This window comes from Lissotriton vulgaris, chromosome 7, assembly GCF_964263255.1.
Source record: "Lissotriton vulgaris chromosome 7, aLisVul1.2, whole genome shotgun sequence".
In the NCBI taxonomy this organism is placed as follows: Eukaryota; Metazoa; Chordata; class Amphibia; order Caudata; family Salamandridae; genus Lissotriton; species Lissotriton vulgaris.
The window spans coordinates 1,674,906,931-1,674,928,025 of record NC_141695.1 but is presented as its reverse complement, the minus strand read 5'-3'; the positions used below and the strand labels follow the sequence as shown (position 1 = coordinate 1,674,928,025).

General features: G+C 48.7%; 1 protein-coding gene across 3 annotated transcripts in view; it reads right to left on the bottom strand.

Annotated features, from left to right (window-relative positions):
* Positions 1 to 239: 239 nt before the first annotated feature.
* Positions 240 to 21,095, bottom strand: part of RAD21L1 (RAD21 cohesin complex component like 1) — a 1,036,426-nt gene continuing 1,015,570 nt past the window's right edge. For 2 of the 3 annotated variants that reach the window (XM_086932732.1, XM_086932731.1), the window contains one exon: positions 240 to 1,223. In XM_086932732.1, coding sequence (XP_086788858.1) covers positions 1,035 to 1,223 — 189 coding nt within the window. In that variant the 3' untranslated portion in view covers positions 240 to 1,034. The remainder of the gene's footprint in view (positions 1,224 to 21,095) is intronic. The other variant, XM_086932733.1, reaches the window with a different exon arrangement.

Sequence of the window (21,095 nt, the reverse complement as noted above, 5' to 3'; positions counted from 1 at the left end):
AATGCTACAGGCATAACACATAGCAATAAATACTTACATTTTTTGTGTGCATATTTAACCCCTTCCGTGCTGCCGTCGGCTGACGGCAGCACTACTTCCCTAGTGCTGTCGTCGGCCAACGCAGCCCCGCCCACCCTTTATAACGCCCGCACCGCGGCGGAAAAACCGCCGCGGATAAGGCGTTAAGTACTATTATTTTTGCTAAGTGACGAAAGCATGCTCATGGAACAGTATTTTTTACAATTAATTTAATATATAATTTAATGCTAAACACAAATGTACACTATTTATATTTTGCAGTTAAATAAATTATAACATGCATCATTATTTTTTAACATTTCAGTTAAGTTGACTCAACACTGACAATGTTGTCCCAAGACAAATATAAAAAAAGCACAAGATGGCCACTTGCTTTTTTGAAAGATGCCACATCTAAATGAAAAACAAACCTAGCAAATGCAACCATTACAGTGCTTTGTCTCTTTTTGTTCAATATAATTAGAATACGTGTCATGTCTTGCCACGGGCTGTTTGGTCATACTAAATCAGGAAGAAGCCAACAGTAAGGGTTCGTGAATGCGGAGGTTAGCATCGACATTAAATGTAAATTATAAGAATGGGACAGTTTTATATATTACCAGTGCCTGCATCATCGCCGTAATGTACAAAGTGTCATTAGTCGTTTGCGGCTTTTACACGCTCTTTGCAGGTTTCAAAATTAGATGCATACCTTCAGTCTGACGGTAATGTTACTGGGGGTCATTTATAGACAGCGGGAATGACAAGCTCTTTAACATACCGTTTACTCAACTATGGGTGAGGGACTGGAATAGCAGTTCTTATCACCCTCTGAAGGCAGAGCTTTAAATAAAAGTAAATCAAACCTTTGAAACGGGGAAAAGACTAATCTTACTTCAATGAAGGCTCATTAGATGAATGCACAAATGGTTTGCAAGAAAGGCTGATCCAGTGTATGTAAGTTTATATTTATGACAATTCTGTACGCTGTAAGGGTTGCTCTTTCTCCACGCTCATCAGACAGTCATGAATCTTGGCCCTGGGGTGGCAATGATATCAGCGTAGGGAGCGCGCTGCTCTAGCTCCAGGGCCAGACGTTTCTTGAGGACTAGGAAGCTGTAGAAGGTGGCGGAAGCTTGCTTACGGTTATGGCCCTCGCAGAGCTTCAGCAAACTGAACGACGTCACTCCTTTTTTGTTAATATCCTGTAAAAAAAACAAAAAAACAAGCATTTACAATGCAATGGTCTCGGCATTATTAAAGGTAGAGCTATTGGCATAGCTCATTATTTTTTTTTAATCTTGCCAATAGCTTAATCGTTAAATAAATGGCATTGTCATTTACAATTCCAATATGTTAATCGCTCGCAAATGCATGACCTATTGCATTTACACCCAACAAGAGCCCCACACAAAGCCACCCACACACACACACAGCCCCCCACACACACACACACACCAGAGCCCCACATACACCAGAGCCCCACACACACACACCAGAGTGCCACACACACACACACACACAACAGAGCGCCACACACACACACACACACAACAGAGCGCCACACACACAACAGAGCGCCACACACACAACAGAGCGCCACACGCACACACAACAGAGTGCCACACACAAACACAACAGAGTGCCACACACAACAGAGCGCCACACACACACACACCACAGAGCGCCACACACACACCACAGAGCGCCACACACACACACACAACAGAGAGCCACACGCACACACACACAACAGAGAGCCACACACGCACACACACACAACAGAGAGCCACACACGCACACACACACAACAGAGAGCCACACGCACACACACCCAGAACCACACGCACACACACCCAGAGCCAGGCACAAACCCACCCACCCAGAGCCAGACACACACCCACCCACCCAGAGCCAGACACACACCCACCCACTCAGAGCCAGACACCCACCCACCCAGAGCCAGACACACACATACACACACACACACACACACACACCCAGAGCCAGACACACACACACACACACACACCCAGAGCCAGACACACACACACACACCCAGAGCCAGACACACACACACCCACCCAGAGCCAGACACACACACACACACCCACCCAGAGCCAGACACACACACACGCACACACAGAGCCAGACACACACACACACACCCAGAGCCAGACAAACCCACCCACCCAGAGCCAGACACACACACACACACCCACCCAAAGCCAGACACACACACGCACACACACCCAGAGCCAGACACACACACCCACCCAGAGCCAGACACACACCCACCCAGAGCCACACACAGCGCCACACACCCACCCAGAGACAGACACACACACACACACACACACACCCAGAGCCAGACACACACACAGACACCCACCCAGAGCCAGACACACACACACCCACCCACCCAGGAACAAGATTATTAGTTACAGTTCTTGAGCTCACACTCCCCCCCCTTATCTACCAAGACAAACACAAAGCTGTGTCCCTCCGCGCACACCCTCATCCAGCCAAGTGTCACTTATTTAACTTGTCCCAAAAGATTTCCACCCACACCTAAAAATTCAAAAAAAGTAAGCGTGCTAATTAGCATATAGGTGTGACATAGCTTCTTTCCAGTCCATCACTGCCTAGTGTGCAGTGTATTCACCTAGGAACCTTTAGGACTGGGCTGCTAGAATTGAACAGGTGTATTAATCTCGTGCTGGTTGCCACGTGCACATATGATCTTGCCACGGAAGACAGCATGCTTATTTCAAACCAACTAGGAGGGTTCTTGGCCCACCACTAAGATTTGACCTGCAGGTCAGCAGAGTTTCAGATCCCGGCCAGGTCAAGTCAGCCTTTCTTACTAACTCGATGAATGCCAAACATTAAACAGTACTATTTTCACACAAATAAAGTTCCAAGTAAAGGGCTACAAATAAATCACCACAGAACGAATTTTAAAATTCCCTGCCTCAACCATTAGCTGAGAAAGCAGAATGCTTTTATTTGACAGTTTTTTTCTCAACGCACAAAGGCCAACCATTCGCGTCATTATTTCCTCTGAACCCCGACCGCAACAAAAGGTGAAATTGTGAGCAGTTTCTTGTTCAGAGAAAAAGTGACACCCAGGTCCCCTCAGGCTCGACCTGTGGGCGGGAAGCAGAGGTAATAAAAAGCACCGTGTAAATGCCCTTTGGGAGGACTCGACAGCAAACACTGCAGATATGATAACTGGTGGTGAAGTAAAATGTGACTACGTCTGACGCCTGGTAAGGGCGCATCCCCTCAGCCTGAGTCGGTGTGGGTGCGTCACGCACCCACACCGACTCAGGCTGAGGGGATGCGCCCTTACCAGGCGTCAGACGTAGTCACATTTTACTTCACCACCAGTTCGCCTCTTCCGAATTCTGCACCATTGTTGCAGATGAATACACACACACAAACATATCCTGTTCCCACTCCCTAACAGCCATATCCCCGACTCTCTATGAGAGCGCAACTACCCAGAGACACCCACAGAGACAGGTCTTTTCCCCTCCCCTAGACATACTTTACTCCCACACTCACACCCACCACCGTTACTGGAACCCCCACGCCCCCAACACAGCCACTTCCTCCAGGCTACCCACACTAGCTCACGTGGACCAAGGTAGGCAGAGCCATACCGAGGTAAGTCAACACGTGTGCTAGGCACAGATGCCACTCATTAGGTTCCATGTCTCAGACGGCAATGGCAGGCACAAAACGATGGAATGTAATGCAGCCCCGACTAATTATTAGCGGCTGAGATTATTTCAGGCAGTCCACTCCCACCCGTCACTTTTTTGTTTCGTTTGATCAATCAGCTACCCCGGATTTGTCCTTCGGATCCCCTGGAAAGGACCTTGCTATCTCGGGTGTCAGGGGTGACGAAGGCAGCGCAATTAGGAAGTAAATGCGGTTCTCGGATCCCTCTGTAGATGCTATGGCTTCCAATTCCAAAAATTCTTTATTTCGGCCACATAGGCCATAAAAGATGCAATAAAATACAGTACATATATTTAACACAATATTTACATATAAAAGTTCTACTGGGCCCGCATGGGGTAGGGAATACATGGTAGTAGCAGTTCAGGGGGACATTTTCTTCCTTATTATCCATGCTGCCATTAGGAATTTTGAAACAGCAAAGACAATATGGCCCAGGGTGTTAGTTTTCATGACCCTGTATGCCTGTAAGTATTTCCTGAAGCCCAGGTTCCGACACAGCGGTGCTATCCAGCGCTTCCTGGGACTCTGGTAAGCGTGGCAAGCAAACATTATGTGTAGGTCATCTTCATCCTGAGTTTTACAGCAGGGGCAAAGTTTGTCACCCCCTGTGGACCATTTATGAGTGAATACTTTGGTGGGGAGTGTACCAAACCTCCATTGCAGGAACAATTTCCTCGCCAAAAGAGGAAAAATAAAATCCATAAAAGGTTCAAAAACATAAGAATTTTTGGATTCCATAAAACGTCCCGTCAAGGTGCCACTATTATGAGCATTATCCATGTCGGCAAGATTTTTGTTTTTATAGAGCTGGGCGAGAGTTTTGCGCGTAATCCTTTGGCAGCCCTGAGCTGGATCATCCCATAAGTCTGGCAAGTTCAAACTAAACAATTCCGACTTGATAAAAGCCAGCCAGGGAATTTTGCTGCTAGCATTCAGCCTCAATACATGAATAAGGTCCTGTCTGTAATGATACAGTTCCTCGGTGGTCCATATCCGGTGCCAAAACTTCACGGGTTTCGACAGGAGATCTTCAGCAATGGAGGGAAAACCCAAGTCTAGTCTTAAGGGGAGGAGTGGCGTACCTTGCGGGAGAGCAAGTAAGCGTCTCAAAAAACTATTTTCCACAGCTGCCAGAACCTTCCCTGCTTTGTGTCCCCACAACTCACTACCATACATGGCTGCTGCCTTCGCTTGGGATCTATATGTTTCCAGGGCCGGGCTTACAGGCTTAAAGGTGGACTTATTAGCCACCTTCAGGAGTGCGCCCGATAGCTGGGATAGTTTCAGCCTGGATCTCGCTATCTGGCAGTCCCATGCTAAGTTTTCTTGTAGTGTTACCCCCAGATATATAAAGGTCGAGACCCTCTCAAGACTAACTTCCCCCAGTTTAGGATTGGGTCTAGTTTTGGTAGGGGGGTTGAAGATCATGAACGTAGTTTTTTCCGTGTTCACCTCCAGCCCATGTTGACGACAGAAAAGGCCAAAACCATTCACAATCCTCTGAATCCCCATGGGGGATTTGGAAAGCAGGAGGGTATCGTCAGCAAACATAATTGCCGGGACCCTCCTGCCTGCCAAAAGCGGGGCATCATTGTCCTTAACAGTGTCAAGGTGTTGAATGACACTGTTAATGAAAAGACAGAACAGGGTCGGCGCCAGGACACAGCCCTGTCTGACTCCTCGACGGACCGGGAAGCTATGGCTTCCAGTCCTTGCCTATCCGGTAACCTGGCCCCTCGTCCGCAAACACGAGGCTATTCAAGGGATAAAGGTGGGACAAAGGGTCAAGCAGATGACGCCATTGGCTGTCTGATGGTCCCTGATGTAAATTTGTGTTACCCCCAACTTGCGCTACCCCCGACATTTGGACGCATTGATATGCCACATGAACAACCCAGTGAAAGGAGGGGGTGGGGGGGGGGGGGGGGGGGGAGAGGTATTGCCCGGCACTCACCCTGCCCAGGTACAGCTCGTCCAGCCGGTCGTCGATCCACTTCTCCACGTCCAGCCTCTTCTGCAGCTCCTTGCGGTCATATTTAACAGCCACTTGGGCTTGGCGCTTCTGGATGCCCCCGTGGCCCCCCGGGGACCGGTTACCCCTGCACGGGGAGGAGTGCAGCTTGCCCAGCCCCCGCTTGCCCAGCTTCTGGTCTGCCATCGGATGGAGGAGACCGCGAAGTGACGCACCTCTGCTCTCCCGGTTCTAGTTCTTGAGTTACCTGCCCGGGCTTTAATCCAGTGCAGATGCCCGGTACTTTATGAACCGTTGGATGTTGCGGTGGAACGTGCACAGCTGAGTGCAAGGGCTAGAAGAGGAGGGCAGTCCGGTGAGGAGGGCGGCGTCCAGTGTATACTCCGGGTGTATTTAGGTTAAAAGGTTCTGTGTACTGAAGGTGTAGATGGAATACCACGCAAGATTAAAGACGCCCATAGAGATGTCAGTGCAAGGCCTGGACTGTCCAACTTCAGGGCAAAGGGCGCGTTACCCACCCGTTATGCACCCAGCAGGAGACCGACTGGAACACACTGTGACAAATTGTGACAGTTTGACTCTGACTCATATCTGAGGGTGAAACCTCGGACTCGTGTACTTCACCCAAACTCCAGCGCTCCGAGGCTCTAGAGATTGGTGTGGCTGGGGGCAGCCACACCAATCTAGAGACTCGGAGCGCTGGAGGCACTAATGTTTTTAACACGAGCACCGAGGCCCTCGTTTAGAGTGACCCGGAAAATGCGCACGCACAACACCGCAATTCTAATAACTGGGACGCCATTAACTTAGAGGTTGGAAACAAATTCTGCCCTTTATGAGCTGAACCACGAGGGTCTGCTAAAAAATGTGGAATTAACGGAAATAACCCGTAATTCGAGGTACGACTCTTATTTCCCCCCAGACTTTCACACAGAGATTTCAGTGTGAAAGTAAAGTGAGCTGCAGTGTTGCAAAGCATCTTCTCATTCCGAAGGCGCTGGTGACTTGTGACCGGCCCATGGGGATTAAGCCGTGATATATATTCTGAGCGCTTTCTGCTGTACGTGCCACAAACAAAACTCATGGGCAGACCAACAGCACCCCAGCTGCACAGTCCGCGGCTACAGATCACCCCTACCCCAGACAGTACATTAGTGGCAAACAATTGCCCTGTGTGATCCCAACTCCCGCAGCCATTCATTTTTTTTTCATTTGGTCGTGAAACTACTCCGGTACCATCCGGTGGGCTTCACACCAGCCTGCACCCCAACTGATCAGAGCGAGTCTGTCAGCTGTGCAGAGTTGGGCAGGCAGTGGCACTGCTAGTTACCATGCTGCAATACCCGCTGTAAATCTGGGAGTCTGTCGCTTTTTGCTTCAGAGTGTATGTTTTCTATATTCTGCTTACAGCTTGGGTTTTCAGTAAGCGCGAGCTCCCAGGCACCCTCGGCTGACCGGCAGGATGCAGCACTGGCTCGCAGACTTACGTGTGAGGATCATGGTCTCCTGCTTCCCCGGCACATGGGCGCTCAGCGCGCTCTTCTGGACGGGTTGGTGCAGGCACAAGGGCAACCAGATGGAGGGGGCAAGGCTCAGACTGCCTCCGCCTGCTGCACGGGGCTTCCAGCGCCGCATGGACAGAGCAGGCAGTGTGGGCGCGTCACCACTCGTAAGAAATTAAATGGCATACATAGACAGGAAAATCGTTTTACCTTAGGACAAAACCGCATTAAACCTCCCAGAACACCACACGGCGGTCCCCGCATCCGTCGCCCCTTACCTCCGGAAGGCATGCGAACAGGCAACAAATGAAGCAGAAGGCCGGTGCCCGGCTCTTGTGAGAGCTGCGACCTCATCAGCGGGAGGGGGCGGGAAAAAGACACGGACAGCGGGAGGGGGGCGGGAAATAGACACGGCACGGGCAGAAGGCAAGACAAGAACAAGAGGACAGCGAGGAGAGGACAGCGAGGAAGAAAACAAAATGGCGGCATAAAGCTCTGAGATTTTTCGGATTTGGGGGCGTGTTCTGTGTTCAAAAAGGGGCGTGGCCAAAAAGTGGAAAGAAGAACACCGAACACACCTCCAAATCCGAAAAGGACGGAGCCTATTTGGAGTAACGGCTCTCTCCTCCAATGGCTGGCTTCCATTTAGGAAGCCAGCCAATGGGAGAGAGCCAAAATTAGAGGCGGGATGAAGAGCCCCTCTAAGAGACATAAGATCTCGCTACTTCCGGTTCTGACGAACCGGATAGTACAGAGACCTAAAAAACACATCTGAAGAGTGTATTGATGCTCAAAAAGCTACACGCGGCAGAATTCGGGGCAACGCAATTAGAACAGGTTCTGACAAGTCTTGCGAGATAATATAACGAGTAATCAAATTCATTCTTTTCCCTTTAAAGTCTACTGGTAGATACACGCAACACTGAACGCGCACTGGCTAAGTCCTGTCTATTATGCTGCTCTTGCCATCAATATATCAAAAGGAGACGTGTATGTATAGAGATAGAGGGCTTAGCGCAGACCTCTTCAAACATTGATTTTAACATGTTGCTTTTGGTATGAATTTGCTTGGATAAGCTGTCCATCAAGGTTACACTGTCAGGCGTGCAACACCCATTGTGCTGACGGCGTTTAGCCTACTCCAACTCCCGTTTGCTGCCCTGCTCAAGGCTGCTTGGGCTGGAGATGCAGGCTGGTTTACTCAACAAAGCATTCGACTGCTCAGTTACACACACATTCGCTGCTTCAGCAAACTTACAGTGGTGGGATGTGTGGGGATTAATAAGAAATAATAAAACAACATTTTTTAAAGACTTACCTAATGCTGCTGGCCACCTCAGTGGTCCTTAGTGTCTCAGGGACTGCCGGGAGCAGGAGAACAATCACAGACTCTCCATCTAATCCGGACGCTGCTCTCATGCTATTACAAAGCATGGGAGCAGCGCCGGCATTGACCTGAGCGGGCTGGTTTGTCACTCGCTCAGGGAGTCTGTGCCGTTTCTCCACCTGGCTAAGACGGCTGGCCAAATCAACATGTACACTTGTAGTGCCCACCACTCCTCCGCCCTGCCATGGCCCCGCCCATCCCTACACAGGCTAGGCTCACGGGCTCAGCTAATCACTTAAATAATAAAATTATAATAACATTGTTTAATTATCATTTTATTTTTCAGCTGCTGGCCCTGAGCAGTGGGGCGATGCTCCTCCACCATTACGGACGGGCAGCTACTGCACTCAGAAAAACGTTTGCAGCTCCATGTGCCCTCTTTGCTTAAAGAATTTAGTTTTCCAATTACTGCGGCGTCAGCATCAGCACCTTCCTTAATGTCCTGCAATTACGTATTTCAGGTGTCAAAAATTAGGTGTGAAATTTGTTGTTTTCACATTCAATCCATGTTAACCAAAAAAACACAACACACTTAGCAGGGGTGTAATGCGACACTCCATGTAAACCAAAAGACGAGTGCTAGCCCTATCAGCATTTAATTACATGACAGAGAAAGCGAAGTGGCAATAACTATCTAGCAATGATTTTGCGATCACTAGCAAACGTAAATTAAAGTATGTATGACAGAGTAGAAGGCTTAGTTGTGGTTTATTTGATCTCCTAGTGCTTTCAGGCCTTCCAAAACTGAAACGTTACTGGAAAGTTATTTAAAATTTAAATTAAGGTAGGAAATGTTGCATTGTGACATCTGGTTATATAATTATGTGTTGCTTTATTTTATTTAATGCTTCATACTGCATTTCTACCTTTTCTAAATGCTGGAAATAGCAGGTGCTACTCAGGCACCCAATGCCCTTTGGGCTAAAGAGGCTTCTGAACCCTGCCTACCTCCCCGTTGTATCTTGGCCCGGGCTACGGCAGCTTCTAGGACATACAATTCTTTACCTGATGTGTGCTGGAGATGGGGACTTAATGAGAGCCTCACTCAAAGTTTTTTACACAATCCATCAGCTGAAGTGCATAACGAAATACCTGGGAACTATGATCCAGAGTGCAATGGGTCCAGAGAGGTGGCTAAAAAAACAGAACAAATTCTGCCAGGCACATACATAACAAAATACAACTCACACACCTTAAATGAAAAATACATTTTAAGTTAAACAAGTTGATGGCGGAAAATGCATTTTTTAATGAAAGCTCTGTTAGTTAATGTGATCACTGCAGACACCGGTCTGTGTAACCAGACTGGATTTCGACCCGACCAAGTCACAGAGACTGTCTGACAGTGGCAGAAGCCAAATGGCTGCTAGATCAAGGAGGCTCGGCAGCCATTATCCTCCTAGATGAGATCTAAGCTCAGCATTTGATACGATAAATCATGAGGTTCCTGCTGATAGATTACAGAGTGCTGGAATTTTGGGACAAGCCTTCTGCTGGCCTAGTTCTTCTTTGAAGACCGGTCCTTCAGGTCTTTGATGGTGGCTGTACCTCAGACATCTTCCACTGAAAATGCAGAGTACCTCAGAGCTAGTCGTTGAGCACTCCCTACTCATTTTCATCTGTGTAAGCGGCCACTTGCAGATATCGGCCATTCCTTTGGGATTTCGATGATCTCTTATGCAGGCGATACTCAATTGATATTTTCCATTACCCACAACCAAGACTCACTCTCCTCCTCATTAGGACCCTGCTTAGAGAAAGTTGCCATCTGGATGAATAGCTCTTGCCTTAAAATAAATGGAGACAAAAGGGTAGCTCATGATCGTTGGGAATAACCCTAACTCTCCTATGAGTCTGGACTGACTGAGCTGTTTAGGGTCCCCTCCTGCCCCGAAAACAGCTACAAAAAGCCTGGGAATGTGCAGGATGAATCTCTGAATTTTGACTCCCAAGCAGTGAAGCGTGCAGCCATCTGCTACGCCATGCTGAGAATGCTCCAAACAAATCTCCCTCTACTCCCTCCCACTTAGAAGAGTATGGTGGTCCAGGAGCGGTCTTTTCTGCCTGGACTACGGCAACTCACTTTTTTAGGGAGCTCCAAAAGCCACAATAAGGAAACCGCAGGTGGTACAGAATCCTGCTACTCAGATACTGTATGACATACCCATACATCAATCTGCCCGACAAACCCTTCGCTCTAGCCATTGGCTCCTGGTGGCTGAGGGGGATCAAATTTAAAATCACTTTGTATCGCCCACAGGGCACTCCATGATAAAGGGCCTTTGGTCTCTCGTTCCTTGTTATATCCGTACTCGCCTAGAAAAAGTTTGCGATCCCCCAACTTACATTTGGTCAAGGACCGACTGTATATTTAGAAGAGCAAAATATAGAGGTCGGTCCTTTGCCTGTAATGTGCTAAATTATGAAACAGCCGTCCCCATTCGCTGCCATCAGCCAAAAAGGAACTTCCCTTTCGGAAACTATTAAAGACCTGTCTCTTCCAGAATATTTCACTCTAAAGTCTTAGTCGCACTATTAGCACTGGGATGGCTAAGGGGAGCTGTGCACTCGGCAAGTGCTTCATAGACTGGGAACGGACAGTCACAAAACTGAATTCTGGTTGGTATGCTGGGAAATAGTGACATGCGCATTTATAGAGATTCGAGGTCCCAGCCTGTGAAGTAAAGCACTCTGAATATGCAAGTCACTATTTAAAACTTTTATTTCACAGAGTAGAAGGCTGCAGCAAAATGTGCAGAGATTTGTTTAAGTAAAACAAGTGTTAAAAATATTTTTGGGGGAACACGCAATCATAGTGTACCCAGTGGAAACCTCTTTTAATAAGTTATTACAAGAACACTATAGAGCTCAGAAGATAAAATCCATATATCTCAAAAAGAATTCAATTTAGTCACTATGGAGTCTCAAATGAGTATCAATTAAAGGCAAATACTGACTCAAGCAGTCTTTAAATGTGCTTACTAACCAATTGCACACATCTATTTCTTTCAAGTGTCAGAAATCTTTGGGAGATTGACTTTATTCTTTGGCTGTTTGCCTGTTCCTCAATTCGAAAGCATAGAAGATCCCTGCCGTTCCCTTTCAAACCAGAGGCGACCCAAGGTCTGCATTTTCTGTTCTAGAACAGTTTTTTTTCAAAACAAAAAAGGTATTGGAACGGTTCTTGCACAATTCAAAAGATTTAGAATATAGTTCTCAATAGATATTACACATATTTAATCACTGAAGTTATCCCAAAAACCTTTACAGGTAAAGGAAGCTTTGTTTTCCATTGCTTCTTGGTCCTCATTGTGTCATGTTCTTTCTGCCTAATCAGCTTACTTGCAAGGTGTCGATATAAAAGGCATGGACCCAGATTGGGAACTGTACGGAGAGGAATTCAAGTGTGGAATTCCATTCCACAAAATTATAGACCCGTCCAGTGTTCCTGCACCCGGAGTCACTGGGTGTGGTAACTAACCTGATTTTACCAGCTGCAAAATCCAACAGGTAAAAATCACTGTGGGAAAAGACTGCATTGTAGCCAGGAGCCCTTCCATGACCCTTGCTCTAAACAAGGCATGAGGGGAGCATTACATGATCCCCAAGCCAGCCAACATTTTCCGTTTCTTTCTGCCCTCTCCTCATCTCATCCTTGCCCCTCCGAGTAGGTGATAAGGATTAGTTACTTACCTGTAATCCTAGTTCTCTTCCAGGGGTATCCTCATCAAAGTCATAAGCATTAGAATATTCCCGCCCATGCGCGGGACCCCGGAAACTCTATATTATATGTGCCCCACATATATATACTCATATATATATATATAAATACATATATATATATATATATAAACATGCAACAGCAGCCAAATCACATCAGAGCTGAAATATGCTGTGAAGAATTTCCACCATACATGAATAATATGCATTAGAAACATGAGAAACAACACCAAAGATTTTTTAGAAACTGTTTTAATACTTAGGCAGCAGTAGAAATTCTTATAACTCACTGAAAGCATAGCAAGCTCCCAGGCTGCATTGCAATCACACAGTCTAAAAAGACTGAAAAGCTAACCTGTAGCTGTATACAGAAAACTGACACCGTGCCTTTAAGGCACCCCTGACCCCCGGTATCCCATCATGCCTCAGGGGTGACAGTTAGGTCAGTTGTTCTTTTTGGAGACTGAAAACAAACCCAGTAACAAAATAGGTTAACAATATCTCCTTATTAAAGAGTATCCTTTGCCCGGGGAGGCGGGAGGGTTGCTTATGACTTTGATGAGGATACCCCTGGAAGAGAACTAGGATTACAGGTAAGTAACTAATCCTTCTCTTCCAGGGGATCCTCATCAATATTCATAAGCATTAGAATAGAATAGCGAGCCTCTCCTCTTCCCTGCGGGCAAAGGAATGATAAGACAGTAATCTCATCAAGTCTGAGTAGGCTATAGGCTACCCAAACAGATTCCTCAAGGAGGCTTGCCCTACTGGAGTATCGGCCCTGGAATCAGATTCGAGACAGTAATGCCTAGTAAAGGTATGAACCGATTTCCAGGTTGCAGCCTTGCATATTTCTGACATTAGAATGTCATGCAAGAAAGCTACTGTAGCGGCTTTCCCTCTAGTGGAATGCGCTTTGGGTGACACCAACAAAGGCTTGCCTGCAAGCTGATAGGCCAATTTAATGCAAGAGACAATCCATCTGGAGATGGACCTCTTGGCCGCTGGAAAAGCTGTCCTCATTGAACCATAGTTCACAAACAGTTGATTCGTTTTCCTAATCCCTTTAGTCCTTTCCAAATAGAACTTGAGCACTCTCTTAACCCCTTCGATGCTGATGATGAGCTCAGCTCGTCATCAGCCACGGGTGGCGTGTGCTGATGACGAGCTGAGCTCGTCATGTAACGCGGCTTTTAAAAAAAAGCCGCACAGCGCAAAAATCGCCGCTGCAGCGATGCGGTTAAGATCTAAGGAGTGAAGTGACCGCTCGGCTGGGGTCGTAGGATTTGGAAAAAACGAAGGGAGGGAAATGGACTGATTTATATGAAAATCAGAAATGATTTTAGGCAAGAAAGATGGATGAGCCCTTAGGACTACTCTATTGTGGTGGAAAACAGTATATGGTTCCTTCGCACAGAGCGCTTGTATCTCGCTTACTCTGCGCGCAGAGGTAATCGCCACCAAAAAGGCCGCCTTCCAAGAGAGATGTTGCAAGGAGGCCTTGTGGATGGGCTCGAAAAAAGGTGACATTAACCTGGATAGAACCAGGTTCAATTCCCATGGAGGAGAAGGATTTCGCACAGGGGGATACACTTTTTTCAACCCCTGGAGGAAGTCCTTAACAACTGGAACCTGAAAGAAAGAAATCTGATCAGGTGATTTTCTATATGCTACTATGGCTGACAAATGAACCCTAATAGAAGTATATTTCAAACCAGAAGTTGCCAGGGAAAGGAGGTATGGCAAGATTACCTCCTCCTGCCCTTTAGTCTGATCTAAGTGATGATCCCTACACCATATGTAGAACCTTTTCCACTTGAACGCATAGGACGCTCTCGTGGAAGGCCTCTTAGCCTCCTTTAAAATGTTCATGCATTCGGGAGGCAAGTTCAAATGTTCATATTGCAGGACCTCAGGAGCCATGTGTGAGAAGTTGGCCTGATATGTAGTGCTCACTATTCTAGTGATCACTGTGTATCATTCCAAACGACCCTTATTGATGATTGGTTGTAAGTCAACCTTTTAGACCAGCTATCCTAGTAGCATGGACAAGAGCAGTCTTTAGGCTAAACTCTAGAGGGCGTGTTAAGCCAGCTGTTATACAATTACATATATCCATTGAACACCAAGTGAAAGGACATCACACAAGTTGTTATGAAAATAAAAGTATATTTATTTAGAACACAACAGCCCTGGACTCTTTATGAGGACAGGGCGCTAAGCACAATACAAAGCTCTTAAAGAAATTCTGAAAGTCGCACAATTTACGCAAATGCCCGAGGGGCACGGAAAACCATATACTACAAAAGTGGAATGCGAAATACTAGCAGGTAAGTAACTAGTCTCAAAGGCTTTAGGATCGCTAGGACTGGACTACTGAACCTTCAGATTACGAGCAGGAGGCCTAGGGAGATCGGGTGCAGAGTGTGCACTCTCACGCGGGATGCGGGACAAAGACTATGGATGCTAGATTTCGTAAAGTTAGTGTTATCGGACGAATCCGACTAGGTAGAGCTGAAACGATAAAGGATCTGGACACTTAGATAGTTAAGCTATGCTGGAGCACCGAAATGCTCAGGTTACCTAGCCCAGGGGCTGCGGCTGCATAGGGCTGAAAAGTCGTCGGGAATCCTCGTTGCAGTCTATGGAGCCTGAAAGAAGAAGTTGCTGGCAGGCGACCAGTGATGAAGTTCGATGTGATCCAAGCCTGGATCGATGATGGAGGATACCTGTAAGCAGAGGGGACCAAGTTCTGAATCACTAGCCAGTGATTAGATGGGCACCAGGATGGCACCGGAAGTCACCTCGACCAGGTGAGTGGGCGACGCTGGGCTCTGCAGTCTCTCGGACCAGTAGGCGTTGTCGGCGACCAGGATGGAGGTGTGAGCTGTCCCACGATGGTATCTGCTGTCGACGTCGCTGGACCCAGGATTGGGGCAACAACTCTTGGCAAATGCAAGCCCACGCGGTGGACTCAAAATGGCGTCTGGAGTGGACCAGGAGGGTCCGGGGTGCTCCTCTGTTGGAGGGGAGCAAGGGCCAGTCTGGAGCAACCAGACCAGCGATGGAAGTGTCGTCGTTCGTCGTCAAGAGGGCTACAAGCCAGCAGGCAAGTAGCCGGACAACGCGGTGAGCAGCAAAGAGCAGAAGGGCCCCACGCAGATCTCGTGGATGCTGGGAGGCTGGACTTCGGTGCTGGAGCTGCTCAGGGTTAGGGCTTCTCAAACCCCAAAGCACTCACTCGAGGATCCCTCGGCGGTCGTGCTGGATAAGCGTCGTGCAGTTCTGAAGATGGCCGGTCCCTCGAGGTCTCGTCACACCCACGAATCTCAGCTGGGCTGATGATGTAGGTAGAGGTCAGAGGTGCCAGGGAAGCAGTGTCTCGTCGTGCTGGTCGGTCGGATTCCGGAGGAAGGACGTGCAGCAAACCGCAGTGTTCTTAGTTGGCGCCCGCAGATGCAGGGTGACTACTCCTTAGTCACAAGGGAGAAATCTTGAGAAGAAGTCTTGAGTTCCTTTCGTAGAAAGTAGTTTCAGGATTCAAAGATCTAATTTGGAAGGGTCCCCGCTCCCACCTTTATACTAAAGAAAGGGGCTGGTACGGGACTAGGTCCTGCCCATGGGTGGGACCAGGAAGGGGGGTGGTTACACCCCTCTCCCATGCCGGACTTTCCCCAGCTCAGGGGCTGGTGTGCCCCTGGAACTGGTTCAAACTGGCAGATGCACAGTGAGCACCGGGGTGCCACTTGCAGTCACCTTCCTATTCAGCCCTGCCTACCTAGGATACACAAAACCCTGTCTGGGATGGTGCTAGCACCGCCTCTGACAGGAAACCCTTTGTCCAAGCTCCCCTCGCTGGAAGGACTCCCAGCTGCAGGGGGTTAGACTTGTGTCTGTGGTGGCAGCATCCATTTTGTGATGCTGAGGCTCGAGTTAACTTTAACCGGGGTTCACAGTTACATACATGTCGTGTCCCTGTAGAAGGGTGGAATGCTAACCCCGTCGCCAGAATTGACGAGGGGTTGGTATTCCAATTCGTATGACACCTTACTCAACATGTTTTGATAAAGCAATACCAAAGATAGCAAATAACCGCGAGGATTATAATGCACTTAAGAGTATATGGTACGCGTTATCATAGAACAGATATTAGGACTTGGTTCCGCAAGCTGCAGACGGGCTCAGCTCATGCCAGAGCACCATCTCACATAATTCCAAGCACTCTGCCTTCAGGATTGTTAAGGCCTGCCATAGGAGTGACTGATAGGAATACATGTGTCCATTTTAGGGTTAGATATAGGTATACTATACCTACAGCAAAGGGTGATTACACCACTTTGCCCCAGCTGTCGTGCAGCCAATTGTGTCAGGTTTAGATGGCCAGCCAGGGGTGGCATAATACATGCTGCAGCCCCTGGGTACACCTATGCCCTGAGTTACAGGGTCTGATAAGGTGGCCCAGTACCAATTGGTAAATGCACCTAAGGTACACATGTCAATTTAGTGAGAGAACAGCAAGGCTGTGGGTCTGATTAGCAGGCCCACAGCCAGAGAAGTCGTAAACCAGTGAAGCAAAAAGCAAAAATCTGGGGTGATCATAGGTTTGCAGACCCTACTCTCCTACATGGCCCCCCCCAAACTTTGGGACAATAAACTAACCTTGACTAGGTGAGTCTTCTTGCTCTAAGTGGAAATACCTGGAGAGCCCATCTGCATTGCCATGATCAGTGCCAGGTCTATGCTCCACTGTAAAATCCATCCCCTGTAGGGAAATGGACCACCTCAGCTGTTTGGGGTTTTCACCCTTCATCTGATTTAGCCACAAGAGGGGCTTATGGTCGGTCTGAATCTTGAAATGAGTGCCAAACAAGTATGGCCTCAGTATCTTCAGGGCCCAAACCACAGCAAAGGCCTCCCTCTCAATAGCTGACCAATTTTTCTCTCTGGGGGTCAGCCTTCTGCTAATAAAAGCAATGGGCTGGTCATGACCATCAAAATTCAGCTGAGATAGAACAGCTCCCACACCCACCTCAGAAGCATCTGTTTGGACAATGAATGGTTTGGAGTAGTCTGGACTCTTTAGGATAGAGCTGTGCACATGGCCTGCTTTAGGTCATCGAATGCCTTTTGACAGCCTGCTGTCCACTGAACTTTCTTTGGCATCTTTTTACTTGTCAGGTCATTAAGTGGAGTCACAATTGATCCATAATTTCTGACAAATTTCCTGTAATAACCAGTCAGGCCCAAGAAAGCTCGAACCTGAGTCTGGGTGGTTGGAGGAGCCCAATCCTTGATGGATTGTATCTTGCTCTCCAGTGGCTGAACCTGGCCTCCACCTACAAGGTGGCCCAGGTATACAACCTGTGTCTGCCCTATCTGGCATTTCAGTTTTGATGCAGTCTCTGACATGATCAGGCTGCCTGTAGATTTTACTCTTAACTGGCAGGCTGTCACCAGTGTCAACCTCATGGGTACACCAATTGGTCTGACTGGGTGTCAGAGAGAACATATGTCTAAAGGATTGAAGAACTTGTTTGCAATCCTTTTGCTGATGTTCAGAGAGGCTGCCACAAATGACAACTCCATCCACTGACCCATCATCAGGGTTCTGAGTGAGCAGGTCTGGGAGAGGGTCACTCTACTCCTCCTGTCCCTCATCTGTGGCCATGAGCAAGCTCATGTCCTTCCTGTCGACATATGCCTTGAGCCTATTCACATGGAGCACCCTGAGGGGGCTCCTGGGAGTTCCAAGGTCCACCAGGTAGGTGACCTCTCCCTTTTGCTCGATGATTGTGTGGGGCCCAGACCATTTGTCTTTGAGTGCTGCTGGGGCCACTGGCTCCAACACCCACACCTTCTGTCCAGGCTTGTACACAGTCAGAACAGCCTTTGGTCATGCCAAGCTTTTTGGAGTTGTTGGCTTGCCTCAAGGTTTTTAGAAGCCTTTTCCATATACTCAGCCATCCTGGAGCGGAGACCAAGTACATAGTCCACTGTGTTGGTTGCAGGCTTTTTGAGAGGTTTCTCCCATCCTTCCTTCACCAAACACAGGGGTCCTCTTACAGGATACCCATACAGAAGTTCAAAAGGGCTGTAGCCAACCCCCTTCTGTGGGACCTCTCTGTAAGCAAACAAAAGGCAGGGTATCAGGACATCCCATCTACGCCTGAGCTTTTCAGGTAGTCCATGAATCATCCCTTTTAGGGTCCTGTTGAACCTTTCACCAAGCCCATTGCATTGTGGATGATAGGGTGTAGTGAACTTGTAGTTGACACCACATTCCTTCCACATAGCAGTCAGATATCCTGACATGAAGTTTGCACCTCTGTCAGAGACAACCTCCTTAGGGAAGCCCACTCTGGAGAACACTCCAACTAGGGCTCTTGCCACCACAGGTGCTGTAGTGGTCCTAAGTGGAATAGCTTCAGGATACCTGGTGGCATGGTCCACCACCACCAGTATAAACTTGTGCCCTGATGCTGTCTGGGGTTCCATTGGACCAACAATGTCAATCCCCACTCTTTCAAAGGGCACCCCCACCACAGGCATTGGTATAAGGGGGGCCTTTGTTGTGCCACCTGACTTACCACTGGCTTGGCAAGTGACACAGTAGCGACAAAACTCCTTGGTATCTTCATTCATGTGAGGCCAGTGAAAGTGTGAGACAAGCCTGTCCCACGTCTTCGTCTGGCCTAAGTGTCCTGCAAGGGGAATCTCATGGGCCAATGTAAGAAGGAAACCTCTCTGTGACAAGGGGATGACCAGCCTCCTGGTTGCACCAGGTTTGGGGTCTCTTGCTTCAGAGTACAGGAGTCCATCATCCCAGTATACCTTGTGGGCACCTGTGGCGTTCCCTGCAGCCTCAGCAGCAGCCTGCTGTCTGAGGGGTTCAAGAGAAGGGCAGTCTAACTGTGCCTTCCCCAGGTCTTCTCTGGAGGGTCCCCCTGAACCCAGAAACTCAACCTGATCAGGTTCAAGTTCTTTAGTTTCCCTCAGCTCTTTGAGGTCAGCCTCCTCTGAGACTTTATCCTCAACCTGGGGCAAGGGGGAAGGCAATGCCTTAACCCTACTGCTCTTCTTCTTGGAAGGTGTCTGTTCCATTGTTCCAGGATCCAGCACCTGTTCAGTGGGGCATCTTCTGGCCTGTGACCTAGTCCCAGCAAGGACATGTGCTGGCACACCTAACATTTCCATGTGAGTCCTCTGCTCCACTTCTGACCATAGTGAGGACTCCAAATCATTGCCCAACAAACATTCAACTGGGAGTTTTGAACTAACCACAACTTTCTTTTGGCCACTTACCCCTCCCCAGGAGAAAGCCAAAATTGCCATACTATGGTGGGTAGTGACTAACCCTGGGCGAAGAACTACGCTCCGTTCGCGGAGTTTGCGGAGTTTCGGCAACTCCGCGCTCCGCGGAGAACACGAAGTTGTCGAATTCTCCGCAAACTGCTGCGTAGCGTAGTTCTCGCGTGCTCAATAGCATTTTCGCGTGCGCGAGGATGCTTTTCGGTAAGATCGAGTTGCCGAACACGCAGAAACTGCAATCTGGCACAGAATAACTCGCGAACACGTTAGTAGTGACCGGAAATAAGGGGACGCGAGCGGGCGGGACAAGCCTCATGGGTAACTTCGCGCGCTACACATCCCGAGCATGCAGGCAATCAATGAATCAATAAATCAGGATATTTGTATAGCGCGCTACTCACCCAGAGGGTCTCAAGGCGCTTGGGGGAGGGGGGGTCGCTACTGCTCGAACAGCCATGTCTTGAGTTGCTTCCTGAAGCAGAGGTGGTCTTGGGTCAGGCGGAGGTGGATGGGGAGGGAGTTCCAAGTCTTGGCTGCCAGGTAGGAGAAGGATCTTCCTCCCATGGTGGATCTTCGGATGCGTGGCACGGCGGCGAGGGCATGGCTGGTCGATCGTAGCTGGCGGGTGGGAGTGTAGAAGGTCAGGCGGTTGTTGAGGTACCTGGGGCCCAGGTCGTGGAGGGCCTTGTGTGCGTGGGTGAGGAGTTGGAACGTGATTCTCTTGCTGACGGGGAGCCAGTGAAGGTCTCTCAGGTGTCCGGAGATGTGGCTGTGTCGGGGGATGTCCAAGATGAGTCGTGCGGAGGCGTTCTGGGTGTGTTAGAGTCTTTTCTGGAGTTTGGCTGTGGTTCCGGTATAGAGGGTGTTTCCGTAGTCCAGTTGGCTGGTGACTAGTGCCTATGTGACCGTCTTCCTGGTTTCAGTGGCGAGCCATCGGAAGATCTTTCGGAGCATGCGTAGGATGTTGAAGCATGATGATGAGACAGCGTTGACTTGCCTGGTCATCGAGAGGGAGGAGTCCAGGATGAAGCCCAAGTTGAGTGCGTGGTCCGTTGGTTTGGGTGCGCTGCCCAGGGCAGGGGGCCACCAGGAGTCATCCCAGGCGGAGGGTGATGATCCAAGGATGAGGACTTCCGTCTTGTCTGAGTTCAGTTTCAGGCGGCTGTTCCTCATCCACTCGACTACGTCTTTCATCCCTTCGTGTAGGTTGGTTCTGGTGGTTCCTGGGTCGTTGGTGAGGGAGAGGATCAGCTGGGTGTCGTCGGCGTAGGAGATGATGTTGAGGTTGTGTTGGCGTACGATGGCTGCGAGGGGGCTCATGTAGACGTTGAAGATGGTGGGGCTGAGTGATGATCCTTGTGGTACGCCGCATATGACTTCGGTGGCCTTGGATCTGTACGGGGGAGGCGGACTCTCTGGGTTCTTCCGGTGAGGA